The sequence below is a fragment of the Botrytis cinerea genome, chromosome 16 (genome assembly GCF_000143535.2).
Source record: "Botrytis cinerea B05.10 chromosome 16, complete sequence".
In the NCBI taxonomy this organism is placed as follows: Eukaryota; Fungi; Ascomycota; class Leotiomycetes; order Helotiales; family Sclerotiniaceae; genus Botrytis; species Botrytis cinerea.
Genome location: NC_037325.1, coordinates 1,352,351 through 1,372,726, shown reverse-complemented (window position 1 = coordinate 1,372,726; position 20,376 = coordinate 1,352,351). Strand labels below are relative to the sequence as shown.

Sequence of the window (20,376 nt, the reverse complement as noted above, 5' to 3'; positions counted from 1 at the left end):
CTCTTCCCACATCTTTTTTTTTTTTTTTTTTTTTTTGAAAAAGTCCAAAGCACATTCAATCAATGAGTCGATACAATTCACATACGAGACAAATAAACCAATCACAAACAACACTTCACATAAAAGATCACATGTATGAATCTTCATTGTTATTTGTGTCTCCTATCTCCTTTCTCTTCCTACTGTCGTCACTCCACTCCGATATTAATTCAACTCGATACGATTCCATTCCCTTCATTGCATCCCCTCCCATTCGATCACATTCCGCCATCATCCTCCTCACTCTCCCATTTTCTGCCACCGGGTATCGACCCATCCATATTTTGATTTTCCACAAACAACTGTTCCACTCCTAATTTCTTCTCTCTTCTCTCGTCATCTCGAATCATCCCATTCCTCAGACCTCCCAATTCTCGCCTACTATCACATCCACCCCTTTCTATAAAAAAAAAAGCGAATACATCCCCATTCCAAAAACGCCAATCCGGCCCATGACCTCAGCAGCCGAAACCATGTGCCATACCATAAGACAGCCCCTTCACATGGAAATATTTGGATCCTAACCCGATACATCTTACAGCCCGTACTTTCCTTCCCTTCCCATTCACCCTATCCACCATCCCTACCCATGCCATCCGCTAGTATACATACGCACTATAAATGCTTTCAAAAGTATGTGTCCCAAATAATCACTACAACAAGTGTAAACTTCACTAAAAGGAAAACAAAAAAAACCAAGTCAAAAATAAAAAGGTACTCCCGGAAAAATGAACCATCAAATACTTTTAATTCTTGCGAAAAAAAAAAATCCTCCCCTTCTCGCTTCCCGCAAATATCAATCATCCTAGGTATTGTAAAAAGAGCCCGCCGCAAGTCAAGAAATGGATATATAAAGGATCGTCGTTAGAATAGTTGCATGCGCGCTATGCTTTAATTTCGCCGAAATAAATGAAGAGACAAGAAAAATGATATGAAAATGTTGTGTGGATATGTGGAAAGGGTGTGTTGGTAGTTTACCATTATAAAACATGGTGGGTCGATCAAGCACCGACTGTTTGAAGAGTTGGACTAGGTAGCCGCTCATTCGAATCGATGTGTTCAATTTCGTACTGTGGGTTCGGTTCAACTAGCGAATGCTCATCAAACTCGGCTCCACGAGGTGAGGGATCTGGAGTGTAGAATTTTGTTCTTTCATTACTACTTGAATCCTCGTCTTCGTTTTCGTCCTCGACTGGGGGTAATGGGCTTCGTCGGCCGTCAGACATACTTACTGCCGCTTCGTCGTCGTCATCTACGTTGACCGCGAGGTTTAGAGGTCTGTCTGAGTGCTGCGAGGAATATTTTCTATGCAATTCCCGAAAACTCATGGCAGTTGCTGTACTTGTACTTGCAGCTGAATTATGGCGCTGGCGAAATTCAATTGGTTCAGCAAGTACGGAGTGAAAGTCGTCATCGATAGTAGCAGGAGATGTTGCTTCAGAGTCATCCTTGTGAGGCTGCTTACGAAGACGTAAGCGTTCTTCTGGTGACATGCTCTGAAGTTCCGTCCCGAACGTGATGACCGAAGCCTTTTTGCCATGTACAACGAAGCTTCCAGAACCACGAGAGAGTATTTCATCTGTAGTGCCTTCATCTGACATACCAGCACTAGAATTTGAGTCCTTGCCTCTTCGACTACGGTGATGCGCTGGAACATGCGCCTCACGCAACGTTTGATGTATACTGCGACGAATTTTGCCTTTGCCAAACTTGTCCTTCTCAGTTGACTGCTCTTTATTCTCTTCGCTCGCCATGTCTGAATCGACCAACCCAGTTTGTTCAAGAACAGATTGCTCTGCAGCATCGAGATTTGGATCCGAAGGTTTGGAGCTCAAAGTTGGAGCTTGATTCAAGCTAGAACGAGATGGCATCGTGGCAAGACTGGGACTTGGCGGTACGACACTGGAAACTGAAGGCTTACGTGTAACGTGTTCGTTGGGAACCAAAGGCGGAAGTTCCCAAGATGCTTGAGATTTGTGCATTGAGTTTGGTGCTGCCTGAAATATGTCATCCGCTGTGTGTTCCCTCTCCGTTGACGGTAAAAGCGATGGACCGGACGTAGAAGGCCGAGTAATGGAATCCAATGTTGGCGATTTAGGCGTGCCTTGCGGTGCTAAGCTACTTGCCTTGGATTGCAAGCGGCTCAAAGCAGATCGTGCAGACATTGGTGTATCTCCGTTTGAATCCGTCTTCTGCACAAAATCTCCTTCCATGTTTTTCTCTTCATCCAAATCCAAAATCAAAATATCCCTGTGACACTTCAAACGCCAAATTTCCATTCGACCCCACTTCAATTGGGCAGCCATGCGAGCCGCAGCTGACAAAACTTGCTCTCTAGTCTTTGGTTGAACTGGAGCTAGAATTTGTAGGTGGCGAGCATTTCGAAGTTGAGAATCCAACTGTTTAACTGCAACGGTAAGCTTTTCTTCGGCTTCAACCACTTTTTGCAGCATAATTTGGCGACGTGCGGCCAAAATATCGTCCTGCATTTTGTTGTCAATCTTTCCACTGACTATAGAAACTTCACCAGAAGGTGTTTGAATGAACCTGGTGGATTCGTTTGCACTATCTAGTCGACGAATACCTCGGTTACGTTGCCCTTCGTAGTTACCACCTACCACACCACGCATACGAACTCCAGCAGTCCGAAATGCTGCGGCATAGTTGAGCTTAGCCAGCCAATCATTCATCTCATCTTCATTGTCGGCTAAGAAAGTTTCCTCAAATCCTCCATGGCGCACAAAGACAAAAGCGTGCTTGTGCTTCTTGTAGGTAGAATCTACCAAAGCGACTGCATCGTCAGTCGACATTAATGCGTCGGGCTTGAATTGTTCTAGTGGAGGCTTGAAAATGACAGGCGTGCCATCGTGACCTTGTTTAATATGCGTCTCGTGCTGATGCATCAAGCTCTTGATCCACGCGGTATTTCGAAAAAAGTACAATTGAGCACCAGTCAGTATAGCTCCCCACTCCTGCCACGGAGAGCGAGTCTTCTTCTTCTTGGCATCTTTTCGCCATAACAAACCCACCTTGGTGATTTTAATGTCCACGATACCGGCTTGTGCTTCCTCGGGATTTGTGACAGTTTTTTCCGACATGAAGGCATCTGGTCGTGATCTGGCGGAAACAATCTGTAAAACACCTGTCTTGAAGAATGTCTTTTGTAAATCTCGTAGATTCAGAGACGGCGCAGTGCCAAGATAACTATAATGTTCGTCAAGATGCATGACGTCCTTCAAGTTGGGGCGCAGAGTATCAAGTTTGCTATCAAGAATCAAGGTATAAGGGTCAACTGGTTCTTTCGAAGGACGTTTGTTAGGATCGCCACCTCCCCGAAGAATCTTCGACTTCTTTTTCATTTTGTGGGGTATGATTCTTTCGCCATTGATATCTAGGTCATCCTCCACGTGGATGAAGGGTGTATATGAGATGTTATCATAGAAGCATTCCAGGATTTCGTCAAAGATTCCTTCACCGTGAGTATTCTTGATGTAGTCTGCCTTTGTCATCTTGTGTTTGTTATTTTTGTTGAATACATCTGTGTGTAAGATAAGAAGTGAAAAGGCGATAAAGTAGGCTTGGTCAGGAGATGCATAGATGCCAGGATTGCACTCATGATACCTGTTGGCAAAACCTTGCAAGCACCTGTCGATCTGTTGAGTCTCCTTGGGGAGCTCAACTTCCATGAGCAACTTTCGAATGGCCATGTCCATAGGATCTCCAAAGAAACCAAACCCTCTCATATAGCTACGAAGAACAGCCTGGGAGAAAGAGTCTGTCCCTTTCGACAGTACACTAGCTACAACACCTCGACTAACTGCCTCTTCAAGCCTGACTAAGTAATTAGCTGGTGTATCATCATCGAATCGTTCCGGCAGAATGATAGCCTCTTCTCGGTTCAGTTGCATAGAATTGTTCTTCGAAGTATTTGAAGCAGGAGTGGTAGGTCCCGAATTATTCGCGGGTTCAGGATTCTGGCGCAACCGAGCTGTAATATTAAACAAATCGCCAAAACTTTTCCTACCAGTGGATGTAGAAGTCCTGGTTGACGGTAATGTGGGTGTCGGTAGAGAATCTTCATTTGGTGCATTTCTCAACGAGCTCAGAGTGGATGAACGTCCGCGCAGTGTTAATCTGGAACGGGTAGGTGACGATCTCGAAGATGACGCAGTGGACCCTTGCCTTAATAAGGGGGTGCCCGGCCGACCTACACCCGACGATGTCTTCATCAAAGCACTGGGAGATGAAGGGGTGTGAGACGGCGACGGTGGGAATGGAGAATGCGAACCTTGCGGCGTCAGGTCTTCCGATGATTTGGGGGTTATGGCCCGAACCGAGTCGGATGAAGGAGCAGTGGGGTACCTCGTGACAGAAAGCGAATTTGAAGCATCGTTTTGCGCGGACTTTTGTGGAAGATGGCTGAGATCGAATAATGGGGCGGGCTTCTTCCGGCGAGGAAGACGAAAGAAGGTAGTTGTTGTTTGGACAGTATGCGTGGTGGTGGTCGTCGTTGCATACACACCATGTTCGCCCGAGCTTGCATCTGATCTTGAAGATTCCGAAAGTCTATTTACTGGTAGAGCCAATGCCGAGGATGCTTCGTCTCCATATGCAGGAGGAGAGCCACCATTGCCGTGGGTCATTGGGCGATTTGGTTCGTCAAAAGTAACACGGGATTTATTGCTCGGGCCCGACTCTGACATTGTCTTCCTGCGTTCTTTCTTCGAGAGCAATTCGATATCCGACGTATCTTCTGGTTGTGATGGCGGTAGCTCTGGTTGCTTCGCTCGATTGTTGTTCACAACAGTCGATTTGGTACGGCCAGGAAGTCTGACGCGCGACTTTTTCTTACTTGGGCGACCTCCATTGAAATCCATGGTTGGAGCAGTAGTGATAATCTCTGGGGCTGGTATGTTGTCAGCACGATGCCAAGAAGGTAGACCACGCAAGCAAGCAAGCAATTCTTTCGTCAAAGTAAATTATTTGAACAAACAAAAAGCCCCTAAATGCGGAGGAATGACATCAAATGGAAAATACTTGCGCTGAGGGATTGGAGGAGCATCTTCCGCTATTGCACTCTGAGCCTGTAATCGCGACCTGGTGGACAATTGTGAGTCGGAAGCATGTCGAAACCTTAACATAGAGAAGCGACGATGTTTCGACGTTTCCTCCTGTATCGGTGGTGAGCCCGATCGCTGAAGCGCAGTGGGATAATCTGTGGCAGGCCTATGTAACATGGGTAACGATGCCATTGCTCCTGGCTCTGCCGTGTTTAATTGAAAATCTCCAGGCGAAGGACGTCGTGGCATTTGTTCACTCGCTCTGCCATCTGGAAGTTCGGTATCGAGAATTGGGTTTAAAGTATTTGCATCGGTCGGCAAGAAGCTATGTCGTCGCATTTCAGCATCGCTGGCAGCAGCACGACGACGGAGTAGTGGCATTTTGGAGAAACGTCGAACAACATTGATCCTACCCCGAGGGATAATTAGGAGGCAAGGTGATGATTCTTGTTTCAGGCGGCGAAAAACATTACATTTGCGAATCGCGTGCAGGATTGAATTGGCGATGCGTGTTTGAAGACTTGTATCCCTTCGTATGAGGCTGAAGTGGTCGGAGAGAGATCCTCGGGAAAGTAGGAGAGTCGTAACAAGTGGATAAGAGGGAAAGGACTGGGGGGGGTCGTTGGTGGATAATGGGCAATGGGCATGCCTCTTGGAAAAGCAAGTATGGGAGGGAGAGGGAGAGGGAGGGAGAGAGAGACAGAGAGGAGTGCAGAAAACAAAAGCGATCAGATCCGATCCGATCAGATCAGCTCAGCTCGATCAATTGTAACAATTCATATAAAATGCACAGTGCAGGCTCGGGGCGAAAACATCAATGAAGCGTAATAAAAAGCAGGTGGTAATCATTTGCAAATTCTATTTATGTGTAGGTTTGGTTTTCTAGTACGCACCGTCCGTATGCAGACAGGTATTGCGCGCACTTGATAACGACTGGGTAATGAATGCGTGCGAAGTACGAGGGCCGAAGTAGGTAGACAAGACCACCGTACCGTACCGTACCATGCCCACCTCGTCTTCGGTGGACTGCAAATCCCACCCCAAATCTTTTAGTCATTTTTTCGTCCCCCTGAGGTGAATGACGCAAACCTGGTTGGGCTGGGCAGAGAGCACGATGAACCACCAGAATCACGAGAGTCAACAATGGAACAATAGAAGAGGAGACCGGCCATCTGTTCTTGCTGCATCGTCCTCGCGTGAAGACTTTGCAAGATTGGGGAGACAGGATGGCAGCATGGCAGCATGGCAGCATGGCACACGGCACTATCTATTTCTTGGTATCCATTGCATCCCATCGTTATTAAATTGGATTCGATAGTTGCTCTATCTATCTATAACCTGTATCAAACACAAATAACATCAAATATCCAATCCCAAACTTCCACAGCATGTCGATTCCCCGAACTCGTGTTTGCAAATAACCTTATTATTGTTACATCCCTAGCACTTCCTGCCATTCGCGTGGGCAGCGTCTGCAGTCAAAGTTTAAACCCCGTCCAGCATCCACCGCCCACCACCCACCATCTGCTGAAGATGTTGCGACTGTCTGTGTGCGACTATATGAGCGAGACGGACCGACGGGCACATCGCCCAGACAGCCTTCACTGTGATCATTTCCCCCTTTCGACCCAAAAAGATTTGCACGTTGGAGAATACTCTGAAACATATAAACCTAACTTTTGCAATACCCCATATGATCATATTAACGTAAAGATTGCCATACGGTCCAAGTGGTTTGTTATATGGATCAATAAAATTTGATACTTCCACAATGCAATTTCCCGAACATGGGCAAAACCCCGATAGCGATACCTCAACAGGCAGTCGGGCTGTCAGTCAATCCACCCCGTCGTCTGGATGCCAGTGCAAGTGCATGGGATGGGGCCAACCGTCTTTCTTTCTAGAAGAATCAAGCAGTCGGCGTTATTTTTAGATCATCCTGCGTTAGGCTTGAGCTGTCCTTGAGCTTCGATTTTGCATGGTGGAATGTTCTAAAGCGTTGAGTGATCTGCATGGTGGGAGGAGAGAAAGAAAAAAAGAAAAAAAAAAACCTAATGAACCGTTAGAACTGGAATGTCTCGTGGGAAAAAGTGACGCTCATACATTTGGGTGTCTGTTGTCAAAGGCACATCTGAGGGAGATCTGAGGGAGATCCGAGGGACATCTGAGGGCCTCCTGAGAAGAACGCATCTTGTCGTCATCATTCATGCCTTCGTACATTCTTCTCACATCAGCCCAGCCATTCTTTCACGATAAGCTGCTTACCCCTCTCTGCTCTGCCGTATGAGACGAGAAACACAAGAGAGGAGCAAGCACCAAACAAGATATTCGCACACGCTGCATGTGGGATATCCCTATGCAGATGAATTACCATGCAATTGGCCACATCGACAATCCCATCGTCCAGCCACCATCAAGAATTCGTCTCCAAGACCTCAACACTAGCCTTTCTCAACCGACAATGCATTCTTGGCCCTCCATAGAATATTGACGACCAGAATCTCCCTCCATGCAGCAGCCCTTCCCCCAACCAGTCAATCGTGCCAACGTATCCAGCTGAATGTCTGATCCACGTAACCAGAAGAATCACTATACGCACATAACCAAGATACAAGATGAATGGCAATAGCTCACAGTCCATTCATTGGCAGTTGATTCACTGGCGATGAATCCGACTGAAGACGAGTAGACCGTCCCGAGCGAATCCCAAACCAATCAACTGAGACAATGTACTCGAAAAAAAGCAATTATTGGCATGAAGTAATGAAGTGTCCAGTCTATCATCTCTCAGTGTTTCACATCTATTATTGTAGAGTTCAGTCAAGTGCCAAATGAGCAATATATTCATTCGCAGCAGCTCCATAGTATCCTCTAAGATAAGGACCGGTGTGTTTACGATAAGGCGCCACGTCCGGGATGTCAAGCAACTCCCGGTGAGCTGGTTCGCAGCATCACCCCGAGCGTTGCACCGTACGCTGTAATTAGAGAGAGATCTAGACAATTCGATGGACGACAAATACCACGCGTCACTTCACCACTAATTCATTCACACTACTTGCGCACTCCACGCTCCATACAATGGCTTCACTGGACCAAGCGCAAAGCCTAGATGGAACCACGGATCGGAAGGCGTCTCCAGATATCACCTCAAACATGCGATCGACAGAGCCATGGGTGGTGTACCCAGTAGACGGTCATCCTGCAGATGGAACGCATCCTCTTCAACAACTCCTCGAATCTTTCGGATCTCGTTCAGTCACCAAATTACACAGAGAAGATTCGACGGTGATTGGGATCATGTTTTGGACGCTTCTTGCTACGCCGTCGGAAGTGAAGCTGCTAGAAGAGAGTGCGATGGTAGGCACTCAACGACCGTCTGATTGGGGTTTGTCTATGGCTATACTGATATGATGCGTGTCTACAGGTCATTTCTGTATCGCCGCAGATGGGCTGTAAGATCTTTGCGTAGATGGTGAGGTGAGAGGAGAGGAGAGCAGACGGGATTGAGACAGAGAGGTTGAAGGTCTCCCAGGTAGGATTTTATGTTTGAGAATGGCTGCCAGATAGTATAGCAGCTGTGGAAATCATACGATAAACACGATATATCAAATTGATGCATTGTTACTGCAAAATTACAATCTTTCTGAAATTCATCCCACCAGTTGCTCGAGTGGTTCGAGGTACGCACGGTATGGTGGTATCAGGCACAGGTAACCCTTCTAGGCCGGAATGGCCATTAGTACCGTCTCTCCACCTACCAAAACCTTTATTTCATCTCTCCCACGAATCATCTCCAATATAATTCCAATCACGACCCACAACCTCACAACCTTCACTGCTTGTTGACCCTCCGTCAATCTCTAAATGCGAAATTAATTATGTCGCAACCGCACTCGACATTGTCATCGTTTATTCTTCTGCTGTCCATTCTCCTGTGTGTCCCGTATGTCGTCGCAGCACCGTGGGCCACGGACGGCCATGCTCACCTGTCACCTGTAACCCCGCGATACCCTCCACAGGAAGAGTCGGGCATTAAATACCGCAATGTCCTCCCCAAATTAAACTGGCTGCGTGATACTGCGATAGAAAAGATCTTCCGTCTTCCCCCAAAGGTCGCAAAGAACCCCAATGTACCAGGGAGCGTGTCGCGACCGGCCCATGTCCAACTCCCAGCGACTTTACTTGCGAAATATGGCGGCGATAAGGTGCTGCGATTCAATCTCACTACGCCAGCGGAGGAACAAGCGTTGGCAGAAGCTGCAGAGACCCTTTTCCTGGATGTTTGGGAATTCACAAGTAACTGGGCGGATATTCATTTGAGAGAAGATGATGTGCGTACAATGACATTTACTGTTATTGAAGTGCTAACTGATGAAAAAGATTCCCTCCTTACTTGGCCTTTTGCCGAAATCTCTACAAACTGCATACTCTTGTCTAATGCCTGATTTGGCAAAGAGTATTTATCAATCGTATCCATCGACGGCATATGCTGATGTAGCGTTTCCCTCGAAACATGTTGAAAAAGCATTCACCCCGGCTTTGAGAACTAGTACCGTCGACGGGGCAGACAATGTATTCTTTCAAAACTATCAACCACTATCCGTCATCATACCATGGATGCGTCTTATGTCTTCCATGTTTTCCACACACGTTCGAATGATCAGCATTGGAACTTCTTACGAAGGTCGCGACATCCCAGCTTTAAGGATTGGCGTATCTCCAAATCTACCTTCGGAGAATCTCAAGCCACGGCAAACTATCATCTTATCCGGCGGAGTTCATGCTCGAGAGTGGATATCCGTGAGCTCCGTTACATATGCTGCGTGGTCTTTGATTACTTCTTATGGAAAATCGCCTGCTATCACAAAGCTTCTACAAGAATTCGATTTTGTCCTCATTCCTACCATCAATGTGGATGGATATGTGTATACTTGGGAGAACGATCGTTTATGGCGCAAGAATAGACAACAAACTAATCTTCGATTCTGTCGTGGTGTTGATCTAGACCGTGGATTCGGCTTTGAATGGGGTGCAGCGACTCAAAGCAATCCTTGTTCCGAAAGTTACCCAGGAGATGCTCCTTTCCAGGCTGTGGAATCCCATCGATTTGCAGAATGGGCTAAGAATGAAACTGAGAACAATAACGTACATTTTGTTGGATTCCTGGATTTGCATTCATATTCTCAGCAAGTTTTATATCCTTATTCTTATTCTTGCTTGGCCGATCCACCTAGTTTGGAAAATTTGGAAGAGCTTGGTATGGGACTTGCAAAGGCTATTCGAATCTCTAGTGGCGAACAATATACTGTTGCTTCAGCTTGTGAAGGTGCCGTTTCTTCAAAGACACCCGGTCACTCATCGACAAGCAGAATGGAAACTGGAGGTGGTTCCGCTATCGATTGGTTCTATCACGAATTACGAGTTCGATATAGTTATCAAATTAAGCTAAGAGATACAGGAAGCTATGGATTCTTGCTTCCAAGAGAAAACATTATTCCAACTGGAGAAGAGGTCTTCAATGTTATCAAATACTTTGGAGACTTCCTTCTTGGCGATAAAGGGATCGAGAAATCAATCTCTTCAGAGGAAGCCTTGGTTACGGAACCAGTTAAGTCTGAAATACCTTTTGGGGCTATGGAAGAAGATTCGGTTATCCCGGATGAATTGGCAGATGAATATGAAGATATCAATTGGGAGTTGAAGCGCAAGAGGAAGTAGATGAGATAGATTGATATTGATATTGACATTCATGTCTATAGGCGTAATGATAATTCGGTAATACCTTATGGATGAGGCGCTTGTGGGTTCAAGGCGTTATACGGTAGTTTGCAATTGCTCAATGCATGTATATCATACTAGTTGGTAGTTAGTTACTCGTGTACTTTTATAATCATATCGATAAAATCATGATTTTATTCCGGATCGTGTTTGTTGTTCATATAACTATGAGAGATCTTGTATGCTAACACGAGGATATGATAGCGAATAGCGACTTGATATCTAGGCATGTCTTGGATCGGGAGTATGGGACTAGATTATTGGGTTGGATTATTAGATCATTGGATTATTAGATCATTGGATTATTGGAATATCTTGAATGGCATATGTCGTATGTCATATGTTGTATGGCATGGCATGGTACATTCGGATTGTAACGGGCGGAATGAGACGGTGCAATGCGGACTCCGAGGGGGGGGTGGTTGGTTGATGATGTGTTGGTGGGTAGGTAGGTTTTTGTGGGATGTGTAGGTAGGTATGTTCTCAGGAAAATCGAGGATTAAATTAAATTAATTAATTATGTAGATGTGTAATGTGTAATGTGATTGTTTCTGTTATGTTATTCTATTATTCTATCTTGGTAATAAGTGTATAAATTACTGTTTTTTTTGTTTTTTTTTTTTGAGGGGGGGGAAGAGGGGTCGGAGATTCTGATAGTTGAATAGGTAGTTATAGATTCTAAAAGGTATAACTAATATTATAAAATAAATATATAACTAACTAGAATAGTTAATTAGTTATTGGAAAAATTTATTATTATTTTTGAGGAGAAGAATTGAGAAGAACTGAGAGAGGAAATCCATATAAAAATAAAGTTAAAAAAATATAACTATATTATAAATCATTAACCTTCTAATACGTTACGTCAGTTCTAATTCAAGATTAGAAAATGTTTGATTTCTTGATTTATTATGAAAAATAAAATTTTGAAGATATTAATTACTCCTTTATAGAATATCGTTTTTTTTTTTTTGACGTCCCAGGACGTACTATGATAGATTGATACTGGTATTCATTGGGTCATAGCGTCCATACTACGACTACCTACTCTACTGACTACTTTTGTTAATCGTTCTATTCTCTAACTATCAATCATCTTATAAATTCTTTCTTAATTCCTATTCCTGTTCCTATTTCATCCACCTTTTCTCTCTCTCTCATATTTATTATTCCATACCCGAATTATATAAACCCTAGTAGTCTCAGCGTGTGTCTGATCTGCAGATCCCTCGATTTAAGGTTTTTGTTCACTAATCTTTTCTTCGGATTTCGAAAACTCTCCGTTTCGTTTCTGTGCACTCACTATACTACATGTATGTGTTGTTCCATGCAATGGGTATGGGATGGGACTCGATAACTGGATATGACCTCCTCGATAACTGGATATACACTTCCAAATGTTGTTACATTACAAAGCCCATCTACGGCAATTCCTCTTCGTCTGGGATTAGTGCGGGGTAGCGTTGCACTGCAGCTCGGGTGAGCTCTTGTATATATACCGGACTGCTAGATGTGGTTTGGAGATTGTTTCTTTTTTTCTTCTTGCTCTTCTGTGTGCAACAGTATCTTGACTATCTGGTTTTGCATTGAACGATTGTCCTTGTGTTACGTATCGAAGAAGTTTACTTTAGTTTTTGCAGCTTTGGGTTTCGTGCTTGGAACTTGAAAGTGGACATTTGTTGGTTGTGGATTGATATTCCTCATTTGAACTTCTCACTCGGTTGTAAGATCATCTTTTGGGTTTCTTGATATATATATATATCTCTCTCTCTATCCTTACCAGAGAAAATAATCATCACCACATCCCTCAAATCATACCACCTCACACTACATCACATCACATCGCCTCACCATGTCTCCCCAACCATTCCAAATCTCCATTCCTCAGGATAAAATTGATATCCTCAAAAGCAAGCTTTCGCACGCGGAATTCCCGGACGAACTCGCTGATGCAGAATGGGATTTGGGTGCTCCGTTGTCTGACGTGAAGCGCCTGGCGAAAGCGTGGGAACAGTGGGATTGGAGAGTTCAGGAAGAGGATTTGAATCGGAAATTGAAGGGTGCGCAGTTTACGACAGGCGTGCAGGTTGATGGGTTCGGGGAGTTGGATGTCCATTTTGTGTGGCAGAAGAGTGAGGTTGCGGGGGCGGTGCCGTTGCTTTTTGTGCATGGGTGTAGGTGGTTTTTTCTTCTTCTTTTCTTTTGGGATGAGGAGTGAGTGAATGCTGACGTAGATGAATTATTAGGGCCAGGATCATTCTTGGAAGTTCTCCGTATTCTTCCACTTCTTCAGAAACCAGGAGGCCCAGCATTCCATATTGTCGCCCCTTCACTTCCTAACTATGGATTTAGCGAAGGGGTCAAGAAACGTGGATTCGCATTAGCTCAGTATGCGGAAACTTGTCATAAATTGATGCTGCAATTGGGTTATGATGAATATGTTACACAGGGTGGAGATTGGGGTTCCTTTATTACGAGAGGTATTGGGAAATTATACCCTAACCATGTTAGTTTTCTTTCTTAGATTCTGAATATGCTCATCATTTCTATATGGGTATTAACATCATCATATAGTGCAAAGCAAGTCATATAAACATGATCTTACCAAAACCACCCGCTTCTACCACGGATGGTAACTTAGCTCCACAAGACGCATCCAGTTCCTATTCACAGGCCGAGCGTGAGGGACTCGCTCGAAGCAAGTGGTTCGATCAGGAAGGCCGAGGATACTTTTTGGAACAAGCAACCAAGCCGCAAACGCTAGCCTACGCACTGCACGATTCGCCCGTCGCATTACTAGCATGGATTTACGAAAAACTCCACGATTGGACTGATTCATATCCGTGGACCGACGATGAAATCTTCACCTGGGTATCTATCTATCAGTTTTCCCGCGCGGGACCAGGGGCCGCGCATAGGATTTACTATGAATTCATGCATACGCAGCCGGGCGAGGGGAGACTGACGGGAGATTATTTGCAGAGTTATACTGGGGATGTGAAATTGGGATTGACGTTTAATCCGAAGGAGTTGGCGGTGTTTCCAAAGACGTGGGGGAGAACATTGGGGAATGTGGTTTTTGAGAGTGATAATACTGAGGAGGGCGGAGGACATTTCTATGCCCATGAGAAGCCGGAGTTGTTGGCGAGGGATTTGAAGACGATGTTTGGGAAAGGGGGTGGGGCGTTTGGGGCTGTGAAGGGGAAGAGTGGGTATGATGAATGATGAGGGGGAGACGGCGAGGTTTGAGGGGGGGGGGGGATTGAGAGTTGCGAATGATAAGTAGGTGTTTGATGGCTATATGTATCATATAGAATGGGGATAATAACCACTACAGTGCAGAGCGATGCTTCAATGTGAAATCAAAATAAAATGTTATTCGTATATCGTATTATACATATACTCTCTGGAGGTGTGAATCAGTGTGCTGGTAAAAGTCTAAACACTTTCTCATTCTTTACTCGGCGATAGATATGAACTGTTCTTATTGAATCGTGGAATTTTTATGTTTGATACCTCACACATCAAGTCATACATATCTACCGCCTGCTAGCAATCTCTGGATCTTGACGAGATAGATGAATGGATGAATAGATGAGGATTAGAGGGTGAAGAAAGGGTAATGGGAGAGATGAAGTGAATGAAATAAGAGGAATAGAGTATAACGTATTGTCTTGTAATGTAATATATTAATATTGTATTGAGTTATAGGTTTGGGAATGGGAGGGGAAGCGAAAGAAAGGGGAGAGGAAGGGAGAAAGTATGTATGTGTAGAGATGTAATCTGTAAGTTGGTGGTTAAGATTTCGATTTTGAATTTAGTAATTGAGGGTCGGGAGTGAATAAGAGAGTGAATAAGAGAGTGAATAAGAGAGTGAATAAGAGAGTGAATAAGAGAGTGAATAAGAGAGTGAATAAGAGAGTGAATAAGAGAGTGAATAAGAGAGTGAATAAGAGAGTGAATGGGAGAGTGAATGGGAGAGTGAATGGGAGAGTGAATGGGAGAGTGAATGGGATAGTGAATATAATATTAGAATGAATATTATTATAAATATGTTTGATATGATAATTTAAAGTGCAAAGTATATCTAAAGAGGGGTTGGAATGCTGGAATAGATGGATGGGTAGGTGGATGAAAGGGGGTTGTTTGGGAGAGGGGAGGGGAGAGGGATGGAATTGAGTGAGAAGTATATAGCTTGGAAGATTTTGGATTGACTCGGGAGATGTTGAGTTGAGATATTGATGATTAGAAGTTAAGGTTAGAGGTGTGCATGATGAGTTGCATGGTTGGACTGATATCGATATTAATATCAACTTGATAAACAACCTTTCTGTGTGCTACTTTGAAATCAGGGGGAAGAGTCGATACCCGATACTTTGGTTCAGGATGGAGTAGGTAAGCATAATATATGTATGAGATTCCCCATTCTGAGTTGCCGGTACATATACTCTCAACAATGGAATACTAATCCCATATTGACAGGCCCAACCAACTTCAATGATATGATATTGTGTGCACATGGCGTGCTCATCCATCATCCTCTTGATTGATCATTAATCAATCAAGTTACCACTAGACACGCTAATATAGCACCTATCACACTATAAATTTATTACCAATGCAGACATGAGATGAGTATAAATTCACGCGTTCCCTTCCTCTCTTCATTTCTGATTTCATTCTCAGTTACCACTCCGTGTCCGAGGGAGAATGTCCGGGCCTGGTAGGATATGGTGGATGGCGAGAAGTGAAGAATCTCGCCGATCAAAGGCTTTCGGACAATGAAGATGTCTATTTCCAATCGTGTCTTACTTACCAGAGAGCATGTTTACGAGAGCAGAGGTAGGTGAGACTCATATCGTGCATGCGGATGAACGGGAAATCTCACATCCACATCCACATTCGCATATACACATACATACCTACGCGCGTGGATAGCCATGTGTGTAGATTCATGACACACAGGTAGATCCGACCGACGACACGGAGGAAGGAGGATGCAGTGAGTCGGGGCGCGGGGGCAATTGATGTCCGAGGTCTATGATTTTCCTTCTCCACACTCATGGATTGGAGCTTAGAAGGTCTGTGTTTCGATGGAGATGGAGGGACCTTTTGGTGCGATTTCTTGATTTCTAATACGCTTGCGTGGGTGGATGTGGATGCGATGTGGTCTGAGTGGATTTTCTAGAATTTGGGTATGTTTATATTGCGAGGGGACTTGCTGTCTTTTGTTGAGGAAAGCACACCTATCAATTCGTTCGATCTGCAATCTCAAGATCTACATACAACTCGATATATAATCCGATACGTATTCCGCACGAAACAACACATACCTCCAGTAAACAGACAAGAAAGCAAGCCAGAATGGTTACCATCACTCTCGATGCCGATTACGGGTATGCACATACATTTCCGTCCTTCTTTTCTGCACCACCTGCCATTCTCCCATCCCACTAACACCCCTCTTCCAGCTACGTAATCCTCGCCGCAACCTCCACCTTCATCCTCAATTTCTGGCACGGCATCAACACCGGTACCTACCGCAAAGCCGCCAAAATCGACTATCCAGCCGCCTACGCTCCTTCGTCCCGCACCGACACCGCAGCACACCAATTCAACTGCGCACAGCGCGCACATGCGAATTTTACAGAGAATCACTCGATAGCGGTGACGGCGATGTTGGTTGCTGGATTGGAGTTTCCGCGGTCGGCGGCGACGTTGGGAGCTGCGTGGACGGTTAGCAGGTGGGTCTATATGAGAGGTTATAGTCAGGGTGGGGTGGGCGGAAAGGGAAGATATAAGGGTATTTGGTTTTGGTTGTTCCAGATGGGATTGATGGGATTGTGTGGATTCATGGGAGGAAGAATGGTGCTTGAGGGCAGAGTTTAGGAGGTGAGAGTTAGAGTGAGAGGGGCATAGACGAATTAGTTGTGGTGGATTCGAGAGGAAGAGAAATAAGAAGGCCCGGATTCAAATATTCTTGCATTGCGCAGTCAATTTGATATAGAAGCTTCTTTTTCGATATTCCTGGAGTAGTCCATCTCCTACACTAGAGAATAGAATCGCATAAAAGCTAATAAAGCTCTCAATACCTACCGAGCTCTACCAAGTACAAATTCTGTGACTTTACATATATAAGGTTACCTCAGACAAGCATTACCCGGCATCTAGTGATCCGCAATATCGAAAACTAATACTCTCACACGAGTCTACTTTCATAACACGTTTACTCTATGATCTTGATCTTGAGATATATATCTTTTATCTTTCATCAAAATACTCTATACATCGACGGAGCCGACATGGCGCAGAAATGTATTTGTATTTACTTGTATGTTGGTAGTTAATGTGAAAGTACTGTATTTCGTTCACATACATATACATATGTATATACATATTAATTCACTTGTGATTTTCAGATATTAAAGTACAATACTATTAAGCTCGATGAATTCACAATCTTTGAGTATCTCCCCCCCCCTCTCTCTTTTGTTTTTTTGTTTCTTAGACTGGAAATGGCATGTGCCTCTCGGAGTTTTGAACATATGAATAGAGTATCTCTTGGTGTGATATCATATTACTATAATTTTATTGGGAGAGTTGGAGATGGAGTGGATGAATAGATTCGAAATAGATGCTTATAGTTTGTGAGGATGGGGAAGCAATTGAGAGTTAAAGGATAGGGACGTTGATGATTGGAGAGTTGAATTTGGTATGGGATGATCGAGAGAGATGTGAGAAGGGTGATTATGAGATGAGGTGGTGGTGTAGGTGTGGTGTGGGGATTGGGAATTGGGAATTGAGGATTGGATATTTCAAACTGAATCTTTAATGGAATGTATTTGATCTTGCTTGGCAGAGTTTATTGGAGGAAGAGGCAGAAGAGTGAAGGGAATGTAGTGTTAAGTGAACTAAAGCGCAGAAAAGAAGGCTCGGAGGAGATTCGGAGGGAATGGTATTAAGTGTATTTGTTCATACTCAGTCTATCTCATAATGATATTATCCCAGAATTATTTCTTCCTCATGTCTGAGCCGTACTTCATCTTTCTTTTCTGACTACAATGATATCAACAACTATGTATCTTTCCCTTCATCTTGATTCAAGATTCCTACAACCCGACCAACCCCCTGATAATCTCTACTACCGGCGGCACAGACGTCAACGCCAAAGTTACAATTCCAAAAAGACTCATACTCAGACTACTTAACGCTGCAGCCCTCGGATCACTGACTAATAACAATGCAGTAGCAATGGCGCTGGCATTGCCACCCATGGCGACTCCGATGGTTATGTAATCATCAGGGCGGATTTTGAGGAAAGTAAGAAGACGTTGACCGATGAGAACACCGAGAATACCGGACATGATAGCAAGGGCAGCGGCTGCATTGATGTTTCCGCCACTTGAGAGGGGGAAAGGTTAGTTTGTTGAGTGGAATTGGAAAGTGGAGAAAGAATTTAGTGAACTTACAGGTTGGTAGCGGCAGGGGTAGCGAGGGCGAGAGTTAGAGAACGCACGGAGAATGAAAGAGAGATTGGAGGAGATATGCCGATAGAGTGACAGAGAGGTGGATAACCGAATAGTGAAGCGATAGCAAGGACAACACTAGGGATTGTGATGGGAATGAAGTGTGATTTCAATTCGTGGCGGTATTGAAACATGGGGAGAGCGAGGGAGACGATGGAGGCGTCGAGGACGCTATTACTGTAGTGATGAAGATGGTTAGCTGTGATTCCCGGATTTCATAGAAATCGAGTAGCATTGCGAGATGGGAGTACTCACAAGATGTCACCAGCACCGGGGAGAGGGAGGTTACTTTCTCCATCCCAATAGGCGATATATTTGGTGTTGGTTTTGTAAGCTCCTAAAATTTCATCTAAATTGTTGCCTCTAATGAGTCCCAAGATCCATATACCAAGGATAGTGATGCCAGATGATAACAAAACAGGGTGTAAAAATTGCTTCCATCGAACTGGAAGGGATTGTGCTGCAAAGTAGGCTAGTACGTTAAAAGTAAGTTGTACTGGCATTGCATAACCGGTAGCATAATAAACTGGGATTCCGATGAAGAGGAAAATAGCGCTATATGTGAGTAAATCCAAGTTCCTGTTAATGAATGCCGCCCATATCTGAGCTCGTGTGAGTGGTAATGGCTCTTGTTGGACCGGGATGGTACTAGCAATAGTTTCTGGCGGTGGGCTTTCTGTTTCCGGAGACTCTCGTGGATCTCTAGCATCTCTAATCACAGCCAGCTCTTGTTCTTGTATAGGACTAACCGTATCGGTCGATGTGAAGTTGGTATTACTCGATACTGCGAGAGGAATAGCATCATTTTCGGCGCCCATCTCCTCAGCCCTTTCAGTGATAGCACGCTTGGTCGAACCTACTAGAATTTGCAGACCGCGAACTAACCAGGCTGTGACGGCGAACATAACCAAGAACCCAACGACTTTATACAATCAGTGATAGAATGTTGGAAATGGTGTTGTTGTACTCACGGAATACTCCTATGATTTTCCCTACTTCTGTAGCAGTGATACTATCACTCAAGGGCAATAGAACGAAACTATCAACCTTTAATGTTTGATTTCGTTTATGTAAAGATAATGACTCACGAAGGCGTGAAAAAAAGATTGATATATCGAAGAGCCCAACCAGCTGGAATATCAATAATTGAGACCAAAGCTCTCGTTCTTTGGTGACCAATGACCAAATCAATAAGATTCAAAATAAGAAATAGCAAAATCAAGCATGCCACAGATGCAGGAAACGAGACTGAACTAAGTCCTATGAGAGCATTGACACCGAAGCATGCTAGGAGAATCAAAACAATGCCAAAGGGGACTTGAATCCAAGCTTTCACATTGCGTCTCCATGATAGTCGAGCCACCTAGATTATGTTATGTCAATAGAAGATCTTCTAAGAGTATGGGAATATCAAAACTCACTAGTTTGAGAGCCTCAAATCCATCCGAGATGAATTCCGTGATATTCGGGGCCATTACGAATGCCTTCAGATGGCTCTTCAACTTTTATCAATGGAATTGAGTCTTCTCATTGCCTATACACAAGAAGCATACAAGAAGCTAAAGGCAACATGAAAAAGAGAACGAAAATGCTTAGGATATATAGTTATGTCTTCATCACGACAGTCATAGCCGAGTGGGAACCCGGAGCTCAATCAAAGCTTATCTCCCACAATCATGACCTATATCGGAGGGACATGTATCTTCACGCCTGCCTACCTGGTATCTTTTGAGAGATTGTGAGGAATCCGATTGTTTCCTGAGCTCTTTGGATATTTTTCACTCCTCATTCAAGAAAGGTGCAAAGATTTCACACATTGAGTCCCAAGGTGAATGTAGGTGTTTTTCTCATACGACAAGTCAGAGAGTAGGTTGTTGTCCGACATCAAATTTGTGGGGTAAATATAAATCTCCAGCATTCACTGGCGGTACAGTGTAAACAAACGGATGCCACAAATCCAGCACAGGATTGAC

At 44.3% G+C, this 20,376-nt stretch overlaps 6 protein-coding genes across 9 annotated transcripts; 4 read left to right on the top strand and 2 right to left on the bottom strand.

Annotated features, from left to right (window-relative positions):
- Positions 1-137: 137 nt before the first annotated feature.
- Positions 138-6,065, bottom strand: Bcsyt1. Of its 2 annotated transcripts, XM_024698106.1 has the most exons (2): positions 5,081-6,065; positions 138-4,945 (listed from the first exon to the last, which is right to left on the bottom strand). In XM_024698106.1, exons 1-2 carry the CDS (start codon positions 5,478-5,480, stop codon positions 1,041-1,043), a joined length of 4,305 nt encoding a protein of 1,434 aa, XP_024553924.1. In that variant the 5' UTR covers positions 5,481-6,065; the 3' UTR covers positions 138-1,040. The 2 variants fall into 2 exon arrangements, with proteins under 2 accessions (XP_024553924.1, XP_024553923.1); XM_024698107.1 differs by having other exon boundaries at positions 138-6,065.
- Positions 6,066-7,821: 1,756 nt separating this feature from the next.
- Positions 7,822-8,760, top strand: BCIN_16g03640 (hypothetical protein). Of its 2 annotated transcripts, XM_024698104.1 has the most exons (2): positions 7,822-8,456; positions 8,524-8,760. In XM_024698104.1, the coding sequence occupies exons 1-2, from the start codon at positions 8,178-8,180 to the stop codon at positions 8,566-8,568; spliced, it is 324 nt and encodes a 107-aa protein (XP_024553921.1). In that variant the 5' UTR covers positions 7,822-8,177; the 3' UTR covers positions 8,569-8,760. The 2 variants fall into 2 exon arrangements, with proteins under 2 accessions (XP_024553921.1, XP_024553922.1); XM_024698105.1 differs by having other exon boundaries at positions 7,822-8,760.
- A 61-nt stretch (positions 8,761-8,821) lies between these two features.
- On the top strand, positions 8,822-11,006 carry Bcecm14. Its single transcript, XM_001550697.2, has 2 exons — positions 8,822-9,430; positions 9,480-11,006. Exons 1-2 carry the CDS (start codon positions 8,978-8,980, stop codon positions 10,815-10,817), a joined length of 1,791 nt encoding a protein of 596 aa, XP_001550747.2. The 5' UTR covers positions 8,822-8,977; the 3' UTR covers positions 10,818-11,006.
- Positions 11,007-12,446: 1,440 nt separating this feature from the next.
- On the top strand, positions 12,447-14,275 carry BCIN_16g03620 (hypothetical protein). The gene is made up of 3 exons (XM_001550698.2): positions 12,447-13,051; positions 13,124-13,383; positions 13,452-14,275. The coding sequence occupies exons 1-3, from the start codon at positions 12,730-12,732 to the stop codon at positions 14,100-14,102; spliced, it is 1,233 nt and encodes a 410-aa protein (XP_001550748.2). The 5' UTR covers positions 12,447-12,729; the 3' UTR covers positions 14,103-14,275.
- Positions 14,276-15,991: 1,716 nt separating this feature from the next.
- On the top strand, positions 15,992-16,965 carry Bcgst26. Its single transcript, XM_001550699.2, has 2 exons — positions 15,992-16,273; positions 16,349-16,965. Exons 1-2 carry the CDS (start codon positions 16,242-16,244, stop codon positions 16,764-16,766), a joined length of 450 nt encoding a protein of 149 aa, XP_001550749.1. The 5' UTR covers positions 15,992-16,241; the 3' UTR covers positions 16,767-16,965.
- Positions 16,966-17,677: 712 nt separating this feature from the next.
- On the bottom strand, positions 17,678-20,091 carry BCIN_16g03600 (hypothetical protein). 2 transcript variants are annotated; one of them, XM_024698102.1, is made up of 6 exons: positions 19,825-20,091; positions 19,492-19,766; positions 19,375-19,442; positions 18,659-19,325; positions 18,347-18,580; positions 17,678-18,278 (listed from the first exon to the last, which is right to left on the bottom strand). In XM_024698102.1, the coding sequence occupies exons 1-6, from the start codon at positions 19,876-19,878 to the stop codon at positions 17,987-17,989; spliced, it is 1,590 nt and encodes a 529-aa protein (XP_024553919.1). In that variant the 5' UTR covers positions 19,879-20,091; the 3' UTR covers positions 17,678-17,986. The 2 variants fall into 2 exon arrangements, with proteins under 2 accessions (XP_024553919.1, XP_024553920.1); XM_024698103.1 differs by having other exon boundaries at positions 19,375-19,766.
- Positions 20,092-20,376: the final 285 nt, after the last annotated feature.